General features: G+C 38.5%; 1 protein-coding gene across 1 annotated transcript in view; it reads left to right on the top strand.

Annotated features, from left to right (window-relative positions):
- Positions 1–4,417, top strand: part of LOC116974997 (integumentary mucin C.1-like) — a 119,679-nt gene extending 115,262 nt beyond the window's left edge. Inside the window, exon 7 of the mRNA XM_033023647.1 lies at positions 3,894–4,417. Coding sequence (XP_032879538.1) covers positions 3,894–3,905 — 12 coding nt within the window. The 3' untranslated portion in view covers positions 3,906–4,417. The remainder of the gene's footprint in view (positions 1–3,893) is intronic.
- Positions 4,418–15,635: the final 11,218 nt, after the last annotated feature.

Genomic DNA, 15,635 nt, shown 5'->3' with positions numbered 1-15,635 from the left:
TCTTCATAAAATTACATATCTGTAGATATTTAAAATATTGGTTTTTTATTCAGTTTAAATTTTAAATTTAATTGTTGAAATGATAACAGATTTCCCATTTCATACATGTCGCCTACCTTTTTAATTCCAAGTCTTTCCCATTGTTTGTATGTTTTATCAATAAGAGATGGTTTAAATACCGGATTATTCACTATTGGTGTTAGCACTGATAGGTTTCTTAATTTTAAAGTTAATTTTATTTGTTTCCAAATTCGTATTGTATTATGGATAATTGGATTCTTCTTATATATTGTGTTGTTCAATTTTATCAGGGAGAAGAGGATCGCTCCTATATCACACGGAGAACAATCCTCTTTCTCCATTCTTATCCATTCCGTCCGTTGAGGAGAGCTGTCCAACCAGTAAGTTATATTCTTAATATGCACTGCCCAATAGTAATACAAAAAATTAGGAAATGACAGTCCCCCAACCTCTTTGGGTTTACACAGATGGTTTCTTTGAATTCTATGTGCTTTATAGTCCCAAATAAAGTTGGTAATATTAGAATCTAATTTTAAAAAAAAAATGTTTTGGTATATATATATTGGTATGGATTGAAATAAGTATATTATTTGTGGTAAAAAAAAATCATTTTTATAGCGTTTATTCTGTCTATTAATGACAGCGGGAGCGTTTTCCAGAATTTAATCAAGGCATTCAATTTATTTAATAGTGGCATGAAATTAGCATTAAATAATGATTTATATCTTCTGGTAATTTGAATACCCAAATACTTAAAATTTTCTGTTGCAATTTTAAAGGGAAATTTTAATAGATGAGTCGCTTTCTGAGGCTTTAATGACATAATTTCACTTTTATTCCAATTTATCCTATATCCTGAAAAAGGCCCGAATTCCTCTATTAAATTTAATGACGGGATACTCGTTTGTGAATTTGTAATATAGAATAGTTTATCATCTGCATATAATGAAAATTTATTATTTGAGTCTTTAGTATTATATCCCTGAATATTCGGATGCATTCTTATCATTTCAGCCAGAGGCTCTATCATAAGGGCAAATAGCAGGGGTGATAATACACATCCCTGCCTATTGCCCCTTGATAATTGGAATTTTGGAGATAACATATTATTAGTTAATATCCTTGTCGTCGGTTTATCATATAATAATTTTACCCATCTGATAAAATTCTCTCCCATATTACATTTTTGGAGTACTTTGTATAAGTACTGCCACTCTACCTGATCTCTGCATCCAGAGAGACAACTGATAAATCTTCCTTTTCCGTTTTATGTGAATACATTATATTAAAATGGCGTCTCAGATTATTAGATGATTGTCTTTTAGGTATAAACCCCGTTTGGTCCGGATTTATCAATTTATTAATATATTTACTCAATCTTCTTGCTAAAATCTTTGCTAAAATGTTCTGAACTGTATTTAATAGTGATATGGCTCTATATGAGCCTGGTTCTTCTAGATCTTTATCTTATTTTGGTAAAAGCATAATTGTAGATTCTGCTAGTGTTTCTTGTAGTTTATTTTCGGTAAAAGCATGAGTATATAATTTAAGTAAGCGTGGGACCGTTATCTCCTGAAATCTTTTATAAAATTCATTACTAAAACTGTCTGGTCCTGGCGTCTTCCCATTTTTCAATTCTTTTATTGTTTCTCTTATTTCTTCACTTGTAATCTGAGCTCCTAGTTCCTCTTCTTCTAAAATATCCAGTTTTGGCAAATTACAGTTATCTAGAAAATTTATAATTTTACTGTCTTCTATTTTGGTTTTAGATGTGTATACATTTTGATAAAATTGAGCAAACCTTTTATTAATATCCTTGGGTAGTGTTAGTAGTTCACCTTTCTCTGATTTAATTTTAATGATAGTATTTTCCTTTTCTTGTTTTTTCAGTTGCCGCGCTAAAACTTTATGTGGCTTGTCACCAAATTCGAAATGTACCTGTTTTGTAATTTCGAATAATCTTATTACTCTTGCCGATAAAATTCGATTAAGTTTAAATTTCAATAATGTAATCTTATTATGTTTATCTATAGTTGGATCTTTTGCATTATCTAATTCTAATAGTTTAATTTCCTGTTCTAACGTCCGTTGTTCTGTCGTATTCTTTTTATTTTCAAAACTTTGGTATGAAATTATAACTCCTCGGATGAATGCCTTAAAGGTTTCCCATAATAAAGATGGTGAAATACCTGGTGTCTCATTTGTCTCAAAAAAAAAATTGTTGTTTTAAATACTCATGACCTTGTGAGTTATTTAATATTTGTACATTGAATCTCCAAAAAGGTTTTATACCCGGCATTCCCACAACTTTTAATGTAAAAGTCAACGGGGAGTGATCAGAAATAATACTATTGTGATATTTAGGATTAATCGTATATGGAATTAATTTTGTATCCATTAAAAAATAATCAATTCGCGAGTAAGTTTTATGTACCGCTGAATAGAACGAATATTCCCTTCCGGTTGGATTAACTATTCTCCATACATCTGTTATATTAGTATTTTTTATATATGTGTTTAAAAATTCACTAGTCTTAGATTTGGAATTACCCTTCCTTGATTTTATTGATTTGTCTAAATATGGATCTATAACACAATTAAAATCCCCCCCTAATATTACATTTTGGTAATTATGCTCTGATATTATATCCAGAATTTTCTTTAAAAATTGGGGGTTATCAAAATTTGGAGCAATAAATATTTATCATAGTCAGTGGTGTGGAGTAAATTTCTCCCGCAAATATAGTATACATTCCTTCTTTATCAGATATAATATTCTTTAATTTAAATGGTATACCTTTCCGAATAATAATAATAGCCGTACCTCTTGCTTTAGAAGTAAATGACGAGTAGTAAGTTTGACCTATCCAATTTGCCTTCAGTCTCATCTGTGTTTGTTGTTTCGTGTGTGTTTCTTGCAGAAAAGCTATGTCCGAATTTAATGATTTTAACTGGGCCAGAATCTTTCCCCTCTTAATTGGATCATTCGCACCCCTAATATTCCAGCAACAAAATGTGATTCCTCCGTTCTTTATTCGTCTATTGTCTTGCATTGTAAATCAGTTTTGGTGGTTTTGATTCATATGGTGCAGCTAAATACCTCAGGATTTTGGGTGTGGGGTGATCATCCCAGACTTCTGAAGTTGTTTTACATCTCCTCCCTCTATTGAACGTCAATGAAAAAAAGAATAAAGCACATATTGTGTTAGTGATGAAAAAAATTAACATGAACGTGAATTTAAAAAAAAAGTGACTTTAAGGTATCAAAAAAGCGATACCTTAAAAACAAGAGGCCACCAATGGTGGCTAAAATCGAATTGACCTCCGTAGTTGGAATTGTACATTGAGTTCCGTCCCCTAGACAGAGTATCATAAAAGACTACAGGCCGTTTCATCTTCTTGTAACAAAAAATTGTCCAGTGAGGACGAATAATAACAGAAAAAACTTCAGAAATAGAGAGATAGCACAATCAAGCCAGAGGCAAATCAAACCTGTATGTTCAGTTCTGGATTTTCAACATGTTGAACATTCTTCGGAGACAGTCGGCGACAGTTGGTTTGCCGCCAATGAGCGTAGTTTGACTTCTCCTGACGTAGGTGCTGTCGTAGTTGTCGCCAGGTGATGTAGGTTTGTCGCCGGTGCTGACTTCAGTTTTCTTTGGTTTTTAAGGTAATGATTCTATTTCAAATTATATGTCGAAGGGGGGTCCAGTCGCCGGTTTTTCGGCGACCTGTTATGACTATGACAGTCGCCAACAGTCGCCTAAAAATAGCCTAAGTGGAACAGGGCCTTAAGGATGCAATGAGTGAGAGGCGTGGAACAGATTCAGATTGCATTACATTAAGTTGTTGCTTTTTCTGCCATTTCACAGATACGCCACTGACTTCTGACAGTAGGAGATCTGACAAAGCAGCTCCAGAACTTGAATTGCACAAAAGCCTTCTACAGAGTGTGCTACAATTACTGCCGGGCCTGATTTACTCCTGCATGCAACTGCTGGGATTCTCATGTTTAACGTGAGAGTTCTCTTCCTCTCCTCTGCAATCTCTGTCTTTTCCCTGCAATCCAACGAGTTGTAGCTGCCTGAATGCTACTGGAGACTGATATACAATAAAATATTAGGAAATGTACCAACCTGGATGTGGTCTCATCAGATACTGTGCTTTTCCGGATGTAAACAATCCTATAGCTGTTTCAAACAACTTTTCAAATAGTTTTTCTTGATTTTTCATGGGATATAATTTGGTACGAGAGTTAAAGCAATCATGTCTTGGCACACTAAACAATAGCTTCAACTCGATTCCTTATTAAAAAATTGTGATAATGTAATCTAAAAGGTAGACAAAAATGCTGGAGAAACTCAGCGGGTCAGGCAACATCTATTGAGCAAAGAAATAGGTGACGTTTTGGGTCAAGACCCTTCTTCAGACTTCTTCAGTCTGAAGAAGGGTCTCGACCCAAAACGTCACCTATTTCCTTCGCTCCATAGATGCTGCCTCACCCACTGAGTTTCTCCAGCATTTTTGTCTACCTTCAATTTTTCCAGCATCTGCAGTTCTTTCTTAAACATGTAATCTCCAGGTCATTTTTAGATACATAAATCAAGATGACAATCAGTTCACATATGTTGTATCTATTTCTTTAGCTGGGTAAGACTTTTAACAATCTGTTGGCAATATCTTGTGATCTGTACTTAATAAATTATAATAAAATATGATTATCACAACCTTTCAATGTCTTACAAGTTTATTCAGGGGTGGAATTAACCATTGAAGCTTCAACTACCTCCTATAACAGCTCTTTCCACACACCTACCAAACTGTGTGTAAAAAACTTGACCTAGTGGGAGGGAGGAACTGAAGAGAATCCACATTAGTCAGGAAATGGTGTTGGGTAAACCATTGGTATGGAAGGCAGATAAATCCCCAGGGCCTGATGGTCTGCATCCCAGAGAACTCAAGGAGGTGGCCCTAGAAATCGTGGATGCATTGGTGAACATTTGTCAATGTACTATAGACTAGATCAGTTTCTGTGGACTGGATAGGTAATGTAACTCCACTTTTTCAGAAAGGAGGGAGAGAGAAAACAGGGAATTATAGACCAGTCAGCCTGACATCGGTAGTGGGGAAGCTGCTGGAGTCGAATATTAAAGATGTTATAGCAGTGCCTTGGGATAGCAGTGACAGGATCGGTCAAAGTCAGCATGGATTTATGAAGGGGAAATTATGCTTGACTAATCTTCTGGAATGTTTCGGGGATGTAACAAGTAGAATGGATGAGGGAGAGCCAGTGGATGTGGTGAATCTGGACTTTCAAAAAGCCATTGACAAGGTCCCACACAAGAGATTACTGGGCAAAATTAGAGCACATGTTATTGGGGGTAGGATATTGACAAGGTTGGCAGACAGGAAGCAAAGAGTAGGAATTAACGGGTCCTTTTCAGAATGGCAGGCAGTGACTAGTGGGGTGCCGTAAAGCTCAGCACTGGGACCCCAGTTATTTATAATTATGTGGATAAATGTGAGGTTATCCACATTGGTGGCAAGAACAAGAAGGCAGATTATTACCTAATGTTATCTTATTATCATTCTGTAACCAAGACCTAGTTTGTTACCTATTTAAGTTTTTCTGTTTCTCTGAAGGCTCCATTCTGTAATTAAGGCCTAGTTTTACTGTTGATCAAGTTTCTGGGTAATCTTGCCAGCTGAGAATGTAAAAGCTGTACTGCTGTGCTCAAGAGATCAGCTTTGACTGGACTCCTAGTGCTCACAATTTCTAATAAATCGCTGGTTACTTTGAACACCAACTCTGCATGGCCTTCCCATTTGTTCCTACACCGTGTGGCTTCTTTAGCACTCTGTCGACTTGAGTTACACCTTTCAGAGAGCTGTGGACATGGACTTCATGATCCTTCTACACATGATCCCTCTATAATGCTGTTATGGATCATGGCATCAACTATATATTTCCCCCATACATACTGTATTACCTCTCAACATCCATCAGCTCACACACAAACTCTCTGACCAAAACCTCTAAATGGTAGCTCTCCATGTAGATCCTCACAATGCTGGCTCTCATCACAAGGAACTAAAGAGATTTCATAAACACTTTGACTCCCCTTCCCACACTGACCTTTCTGTCCTGGAATAGACACAAAAAGCTGGAGTAACTCAGCAGGCCAGGCAGCATCTCTGCAGAGAAGGGATGGGTGACGTTTTGGGTCGGGACCAGTCTGAAGGTTTAGGTGAGATTTAATAGGAACTGAGGGGTAACCTTTTCACACAAAGGGTGGTGGGTGTATGGAACAAGCTGCCATAGGAGGTAGTTGAGCCAGGGACTATCCCAACATTTAAGAAACAGTTAGACGGGTACATAGATAGGACAGGTTTGGAGGGATATGGACCAAAACACGGGCAGGTAGGACTAGTGTAGCTGGGACATGTTGGGCGGTGTGGGCAAGTTGGGATGAAGGGCCTGTTTCAATGCCGTATCACTCCTTGACTCTATCACTTTATACAGTGAAAAGCTTTTGTTTGTGTGCTATTCAAACAAAGAAAAGATTCTACATTAATGCAGTCAGGCCACCCACAGTGCAGAGTATACAGTAAACAAAACCCATTCCAGAATCCTATTGTGCTTTATACCAACATTTATTTATTTTTATTTATTTATTTTTTTATTTGTATATTTTATTAGAAGTTAATACAGTATAAAACAATACAGTGGCACCTAATTTTAGGTGCCAACTATGTCATACCGTAATCCATTCTATGTACAACCTCTAGTTTTATGTTATGAGAAGGAAGTAAGCGAGACAAGAAAAAGAAAACAATAGAAAGGGGAAAAAGTGGAAAATTGATGGTAGAGAGTAGAAAAACGTGAAGTGTGTATATAAAAAATAAAAAATAAAAAAATAAAATAAAAAAGAAAAAGTGGAAAGTAGAAATAGAAGAGAAGGCCCCTTAAAAGAGAATTTTTCAAATCTATATTCGGAGATGTAGATCTATCCACGTCATGAACTGAAATCAGCAATCCTTATGGTACCGCTGCATCACATGATTCCAAAAAGTCGATGAAAGGAGACCAACTCCTTAAGAATTGGTCATATTTATCTATTAGTCGGAGTCTCATTTCTTCAAGGCGTGCTATGTCCATCATATTCCTAATCCACATTTTAACATTTGGTATGGTTGTATTTTTCCAAAATGTAAGTATCAATTTCTTTCCAATTATTAACTCATAATTAAAAAAAACATTTTGGTCTTTATTTAAATTGGAATCTTCTCCTATTATTCCAAATATAATCCATTCCATTTTGGGTTCTATTCTTGACTTGAAGAGCTTTGTAAATATATCAAATATATCACTCCAAAATGTATTCAACTTTGTACATCCCACAAATGAATGTGTTATATTAGCGTTTTGAAACAAACATTTATCGCATCTGGGAGAGACGTTTGGATAAAATTTATTCAACATTCTTACTGACGGAAATTAGCTTTCATTTATTGAACACTATTTAAAAACTCTTGCTTTAATGTTACCCCTGGCTATTCATGCAAATTCCTCCAGTCTCAAAAATGACCAAGGCAACCTATAGTCAACCTCTCTCCCCCTTCTCACTCTCCTCCGTCTCCACCCGCGGGAACATCCCACAGTCACTGACCATGATGCACCACCAACGGACCCCAACCCACACTCAGGGTGATTTCCCCCTCCCTCCGTGCCTGTTGGACGCTCCTGCGGGTGGAGATGGAGGAGAGAGAGAAGGGGGAGAGAAGAGGAGAGAAAGAAGGGAGAGAGGGGGGGGAGAGAAGAGGGAGAGAGAAGGGGGAGACAGAGAAGGGGAGAGAGAGAAGGGAGAGAGAGAGAAGGAGAGAGAGAAGGGGAGAGTGGGAGAAGGGGAGAGATAGAGAAGGGGGAGAGAGAGAATGGGACAGAGGGAAGGGGAGAGAGAGATGGGGAGAGAGGGAGAGAGGGGAGAGAGGGGGGAGAGAGGAGGGGAAGAGAGATGAGAAGAGTGGTGAGAGGGAAGGGGGGAGAGAGAAGGGAGAGAGAGACGGGAGAAGACACGTGGGGAGAGAAGAGGGGAGAAGGGAGAGAGAGGGGGAGAGAGAGGGGGGAGAGAGAGAAGAGGGGAGATGAGGAAGGGGGAGACGGGAGCATGGGGGTCCAAGCTATAGGTGACTGTGCAATCTGAACCCAAGCACCAAGTTGAAAGCGTCCGTAGGTGTGCATCCCTCGGGACCGCCCCCACTCTCCCACGGCCTCCCACCGCGGGCTGCGGGTCGGGTGGAGCGGAGGTTTGGGACAATATTCATGCCTTCACAGTGATGTGATGGACGCGGGGGCCTGGACCAATCGCTGACAAGTCCCACCCCCGTCAACGTCATGTTCGTTATTGGACGTTTCTGTTGAGCAGCAGTCAGTTCGTTGGCCTGTAGGTGACGCCGCCTTTCGGGTAGGTGGCGTTTCGAAAGAGCGGCCATTCGGTATGTTTGCTATTAGACAATGCAGCTTTTCGGATCCTTGGGATTTAGGCGTCCCGCCCTTTCTGTTAGTTTGCATTTAGGCGTCCCATCCTTTCGGTTAGTAAGAGTCTCGTCTTCAGACTCTTTCAGTTTATTGTCGTTTTGGCCTTGTTTCCATTCTGTTCTTTGGCTTCGACTTCTTTGCTTCCGCTTCTTGTCTGTCGGCGCCATGTCCGGGCACCCTTAAAAGCAACCTCACCAATATCTTATACAACTGCAACATGACCCCCCCAACTTCCATACTCAATACTCTAACTGACAAAGGCCAATGTGCCAAAGGCATTTTTGACCACCCTATCTACCAGCGATTTTCCAAAATGTAACACCTCACATTTCCCTGTACTAAATTCCATCAACCATTCCTCCGCCCACCTGGCCAATCAATCCAGATCCTGCTGCAAATTTTCACAACCATCTTCACTGCAGTTCTTGGTAATTTCAGGCCTATCTCCAAACTGCCTTTTCTATCAAAAATCCTGGAGAAGATCGTGCACAGTCAATTAATGGCCTTTCTGGAAGAACATAATATTTTAGAAGTTTTCCAATCCGGTTTTAAATCCCTGCACAGCACCGAATCAGCCCTTTTAAGAGTTTTTAATGATATTTTTTTAGCTACTGACCGTGGTGACTGTGTTACCCTTGTGCTTTTAGATTTGACTGCTGCTTTTGACACAGTGGACCATGAAATATTGATCTCACGTTTGAAGCAGTGGGTGGGTATCAGGGGCATAGCACTGGAGTGGTTCAGGTCGTACCTGGCTGATCGAACTTTCTGTGTCAGCCTTGGGGACTCTGTATCCTCCTCTGCTCCTCTCTCGTGTGGGGTCCCACAGGGATCAGTTCTTGGCCCTCTCCTCTTTTCTCTCTATTTGCTCCCACTTGGTTCCATACTTAGGAAACATGAAATTTCATTCCATTTTTATGCAGACGACAGTCAGATTTATGTGCCTCTTAAAAAGAAGGATGAACACTCTGTCGGACTGTTACTTGAGTGTCTCAACGACATAAAGGCCTGGATGGCTCTGAACCTTTTAAAATGTAATGATAAAAAGATGGAAGTAATGGTTTTTGGTGGCACCACTGGGGCCCCCCCTGTAGATCTGGGCTCCCTGGCCCAGTATATCAAACCAAGCATCACAAACCTAGGGGTTAAATTGGACCCTGAGCTTAAATTTGACAGTCAGATCAAGGCTGTTGTTAAATCAAGCTTTTTCCATTTGAGGCAGCTGGCCAAAATAAAGCCAATTCTGTCAAGGCAGCACTTTGAGACGGTAATCCACGCCTTTGTTACCACTCGGCTGGATTACTGCAATGCACTGTATGTGGGGGTTAGTGGGTCCTCCATCGCCCGTCTCCAGATGGTACAGAATGCAGCTGTACGTCTTTTAACTGGCACACGTAAACATGAGCACATTTCGCACATTTTAGCCTCACTCCACGGGTTGCCTATTCAGTTTAGGATCCATTTTAAAATTATTTTATTTGCTTTTAAATCCATAAATGGTCTTGCCCCGCCCTACCTATCTGAGCTTCTACACCCTTATACACCCGCCCGCTCTCTCAGGTCAGATAATCAGCTGCTCCTGAGTGGGCCTAAAACTAAGCGGAAGCTCAGAGGGGACCGTGCCTTTGCTGTGTCGGCACCCAAATTATGGAACGATCTGCCTCTCCACATTAAACAGGCCTCTTCTCTGTCTGTTTTTAAATCTCTTCTTAAAACCCATCTCTTCTCCGTGGCCTTTGATACCCAGTAAGATGTCGACTTTATTTGCTTGATTGGTTTCTTATTTTGATTGCTTATTGCATGGCTATTATTTTTACTCATGTTTTATGTCTTTTGATTTATTGTTGTATTTCATATGTGATTTATGCGCCTTATGTGAGCTGTTATGTTATGTTCTGTTATGTTGTCTGTTTATGATGTCTTGTTTTTTCTTCTGTACAGCACTTTGGTCAACATTGGTTGTCTTAAAGTGCTTAACAAATAAAGTTGGATTGGATTGGATTGGATTCACAATAAGGAAAACCACCCACTTTTGTATCATCAGCAAACTTGGTAATCTTGCTCTGTATGTTCTCATCCAAATCATTGATGTAGATGACGAACAGTAACGGGCCCAGCACCGAACCCTGAGACACACCACTAGTCACAGGCCTCCAGTCCGAGAAGCAACCTTCCACCATCACCCTCTGCTTCCTTCCATGGAGCCAATTTGCTATCCATTCAGCTATCTCTCCTTGGATCCCATGGATCTAAACTTCCAGAGCAGCCTACCATGCAGAACCTTGTTGAATGCTTTGCTGAAGTCCATATATACAACATCTACAACTCTGCCCTCATCGACCTTGGTCATATTTTCAAAAATGCGATTAGATTCGTGGGACACGACCTCCCACGTACAAAACCATGCTGACTATCCTAATCAGACCAGGTCCATCTAAATGCCTGTTTATCCTATCCCCCAGAATACTCTTGATAACTTTCCAAACCACAGATGTTCAGCTCATTGTCCTAAAGTTCCCAGCAATTTTCCCTGCAGCCCTTCTAGAATAGAGGCACAATATTTGCCACCCTCCAGTTCTTTCTGGTACCTCGACTGTATTTATATCTGATCAGGCCTTGGAGATTTGTCTACTTTCATACACGATTTACCTTCAGCACCTCTTTGACTGTAACAACTGACTGATCTCACGACACTTCCAATAATGGCCCAAGTTCCACTGACCTCCTATCTTTCTCCACGGTAAATACGGGTGCTGTCTGTACAGAGTTTGTATATTATCCCCGTGACCATGTAGGTTTATTCCGAGATCTTCGATTTCCTCCCTCACTCCAAAGACGTACAGGTTTGCAGGTTAATTAGTTTGGTATTATGTAATTTGTTCCTAGTGTGTGCCGGATGGTGTTAATGTGCGGGATCGTTGGTCGGTGTGGACCCGGTTGGGCTGAAGGGCCTGTTTCTATGCTGTATCTCTAAACAAATCTAAACTGATCTGCTGTTCCAGGTGTGGACACTGATATATCGGCGAGAACAAGCGCAGGCTCGGCGGTCGTTTCACTGAACTCCTTCGCTCAGTCCAACTAGGCCTACGTGGTCTCCGGGTTGCTAAACATTTTAAACTCCCCTCCCATTCCCACACTGTCGTTTCTAGTCCAGGGCCTCCTCCATTGTCAGAGTGAGGCCCAATGCGAATTGTGCCTCTATTCAAGAAGGGCTGCAATGCAAATTGGAGGAAAGCATCTAGATGAACTGTGATATTTTATGTCAATGCTGTGTATAATATTCCATAAATAATAATAATTTGAGAATATTGTTTGTCATTATTTGCTGATTCTACTTCTGCTAACTGATCCAGCAAAATGTGCAGGCATTGAAGATAGACACAAAATGCTGGAGTAACTCAGCGGGACAGGCTGCATCTCTGGAGAGAAGGAATGGGTGACGTTTCGGGTCGAGACCCTCCTTCAGACCAATTGTAGTTTACCATGCATCTCAGATGCTTGTTTTCCTCGTTAAAGGGCAAGAATTGAAATTCTAACACAGAGAGTGGCGATACAGTACTCCAGCAGTCTTTAATCCTGAAGGACAGAAGTGGCTGAATATGCAATTTCAGCATCGTCCCAAAAGGAAGTTTCAAAACTGGTCCTGAAGACAAAGACTAAAAAAACAGAAATGGAGGACCTTCGTACTTTTATTTCAAGATAAATCTCAAGTAAAAAGGAAGAACTGAAAAACTTCAAAGAAGAAATTTCAGCCTCGGTTCAGTTCGAGAAGAATTGTTTACCTGGAAGGAAGAAATGTCTGAAAAATTAAATCAACAAATGGAAGAGGTAAACGTTAAACTTAATTTGATGGAATCTAACTTTAACTCTAGGTTGGATCCCATTATCGATACAGTAAATCAGCACACTGCAGTTATAACTGAATTAGAGTCAATAGCTGACACAAGTGCTGAAACTACAAAATTAATTCTCTCCGAGACCAAGCGTTTAACAGATTTATTGAATAAAGTGACTGAAAAATGTATTGACTTGGAGGGACGTCAGAAATGCCGGAATCTAAGAATTGTTGGTGTTAAAGAGGGCAAAGAAGGAAATAAAAACCTTTGTGACTTTGCTGCAGATATTTTACAAAACGTTTTAAATTTAGATAAAACGCCTCTACTATGTCGGGCACACAGAGCATTGAGACCTCGTACGAGTGCTAGCGCCCCTCCCAAGACAACTGACACGGAAGGTGCATTATTACCACGTTTTGGAAGACATCTTGACAAAAATTGCTGGCAACAGAAATCTTTCCTTTGAAGGCGACAGAATCAGTATTTTCAGAGACTATCCTGTAGAGGTTGTCAAGAGAAGAGCGCTTTTTAATGAGACAAGTGGAATCCTTAAGAAGATACCAAATTTGAGATATGGACTGATGTACCCTGCAAAACTGAGAGTCACCTACAAGCAGAAGGAACATTTCTTCACCGATTACAAGAAAGCATTGGAATTCGCCCAGGATATTGAGACGGATGATTGAACATTATCTCCACTGTGTCATCACCTTGCAGAGAACAAATGGAACTTTAAATTGTTATACTCAAGGACTAATGATAGTTGACACCGATAGCTGAGCAAGTTGTCTTGCTATTGATTTACAACCTTTATTATTTAGTACTAATCATAGACCAAATTGTGACAGCCCATTGTTCTTCAAGGAAACACTTAACACTATTCCGGAACTTACACAATATAATTTGATAATTGGTGGAGACTTAAATTGTACATTAGATTCTTACCTAGATAGATCATCAAGACAAAGGAAAATAAAATCCAAGGCAAGTGAATTATTAAATTCATATATTAATACCACCAACATCAAAGATATCTGGAGAATAGAAAATTCATCTGGACGAGAATATTCATTTTACTCACCGGTACATAAAACCTATTCAAGAATCGACTATTTGGTTAGAAGAGTGCAAAGAAAGGAAGAAAACTACATCTACAACCAGTGTAGTTAGTGATAGCCACACTTATCCCATATACTTATAATTCGAAATATCATAATATTATAATCTCAGATCATGCACCTTAAACATTCATGGTTTAAACTAAATTGAATGACCGAGAAGCAGACACAATGGAGACTTAACCCTCAAATTTTAAATGATAAAGCATGCTACGGATATCTTATAACACAGATTAATATGTTTTTCGAGACGAATGACCGCCCTGAAACATCTGTCTCCCTTCTTTGGGAAACATTCAAAGCATTTGTACGAGGAGCATTAATCTCCTCTCAAGCCTTCCATAATAAAAAGAATCGAGCTAAACAACATGTATTAGACAAGGAAAGAAGGCAATTAGATATAGAGAATGCGGCCGTCTATGATAAAACATAATAAAAACGCTGCACTTAAATGTAAGTTAAATCAAATATACTCAGATCAAATCAAAAAACTTTATCAACACACTAAACAACTACAAATTGAATTTGGTGATAAACTACAAAAATCTATTAGCCCGTCAACTTCGTACATTGGATGAGGAAAAAACAATTCATAAAATTAGATCAGATATGGGAGAAACACTAACATTGCCCAAGGGTATCAATGACAGATTTTTACAATATTATTAAACACTTTATTCAGCCAAAATGACAGATTGTCCTGAGAGAATGTAAACATTCTTACAGAAATGTAATCCTACAGTCTTAGATCTGAAAGAGAGAGAATTATTAGGTGCTGAAATATCAGTAAAAGATATTGAAGTCCATTAGATCTTTGAAAAACAGAAAGGCCGCAGGCCCTGATGGTTTAAACTCTGAATTTTATTAAAAAAATAATGATCTGATCTCTCCACGTCTACAGACATTATATAATTATGCTATCACTCAACAGAAACTGCCAGAAACTCTAAACGAATCAACAATGACACTTATACCAAAAACGGATAAGGGTCTTGAGGATCCTGGTTCATATAGAGCAATGAATTTTATATCATTTCATATAGAGCAATAGCTCTTTTAAACACTGATCAGAAGATATTAACTAAAAATTTAGCCCATAGATTAAGTTTAGTGATTCACAAATTAATACATCCTGATCAAACAGGTTTTATCCCAGAATGTTATTCATTTTATAATCTGAGACCATTATTTAATATTATATATTCAAATAGAATAGCTAATGTAGATTTAGCAGTCATCTCGTTAGATGCTGAAAAAGCATTTGATCAGGTGGATTGGCCCTATCTATTTTCAGTGATGGAAAATGTTCAACTGGCTGAGAAGTTTGGTATGTGGGTTAAACTCCTATATACAAACCCAACAGCTAGAATATTGACAAATCAAATGTTATCACCCAAATTCAATCTGTCTAGAGGTTGTAGACAAGGATGCCCATTATCTCCATTATTATTTGCCCTAGCTATCGAACCACTTGCAGAAAGTGTTAGAGCCCACCCAGAAATGTATGGGTATAATACTAAAGATACAGTTAATAAAATTTCTTTATACACAGATGATGTATTACTATACATTACAAACCCAGAAACTAGTATTCCAAATTTACTAAATCTGATAACGCAATTTGGCTCATTCTCGGGATATAGAATTAATTGGAATAAAAGTGAAATTATGCCAATATCGGAACTAAACCCACATACATTGCAACAATCTCATTTTAAAATAGTCTATGAAAAAATTAAATATCTTGAAATTTATGTGACTAAGAAATATACTTCTTTATTTAAATTACATTTTCCTCCTTTATTTAATAAACTGCATAAGCATATTCAGTATTGGTCGAATTAATGCCATAAAGATGATTTTCCTTCCACAATTATTGTATTTATTTCAATCAATTCCGATATATCTCCCCCAAACTTAAAAAAAAAACTTGATTCTATTGTTACAAGTTTTATTTGGGATTTCAAGAACCATAGAATAAGTAAAAAACATTTATGTAAATCCAAGATGAATGGAGGATTAGTCTAACCAAATTTTCTATTTTATTTATTTTTTGGCAGTTAATATTAAAAATATGAACTTCTGGTTGGAAGATATGGATCAACAACCAGACTGGTTAGA

The sequence above is a fragment of the Amblyraja radiata genome, chromosome 7, assembly GCF_010909765.2.
Source record: "Amblyraja radiata isolate CabotCenter1 chromosome 7, sAmbRad1.1.pri, whole genome shotgun sequence".
In the NCBI taxonomy this organism is placed as follows: domain Eukaryota; kingdom Metazoa; phylum Chordata; class Chondrichthyes; order Rajiformes; family Rajidae; genus Amblyraja; species Amblyraja radiata.
Note: the sequence above shows the minus strand (reverse complement) of the source record. Positions and strands in the feature narration are given on the sequence as shown.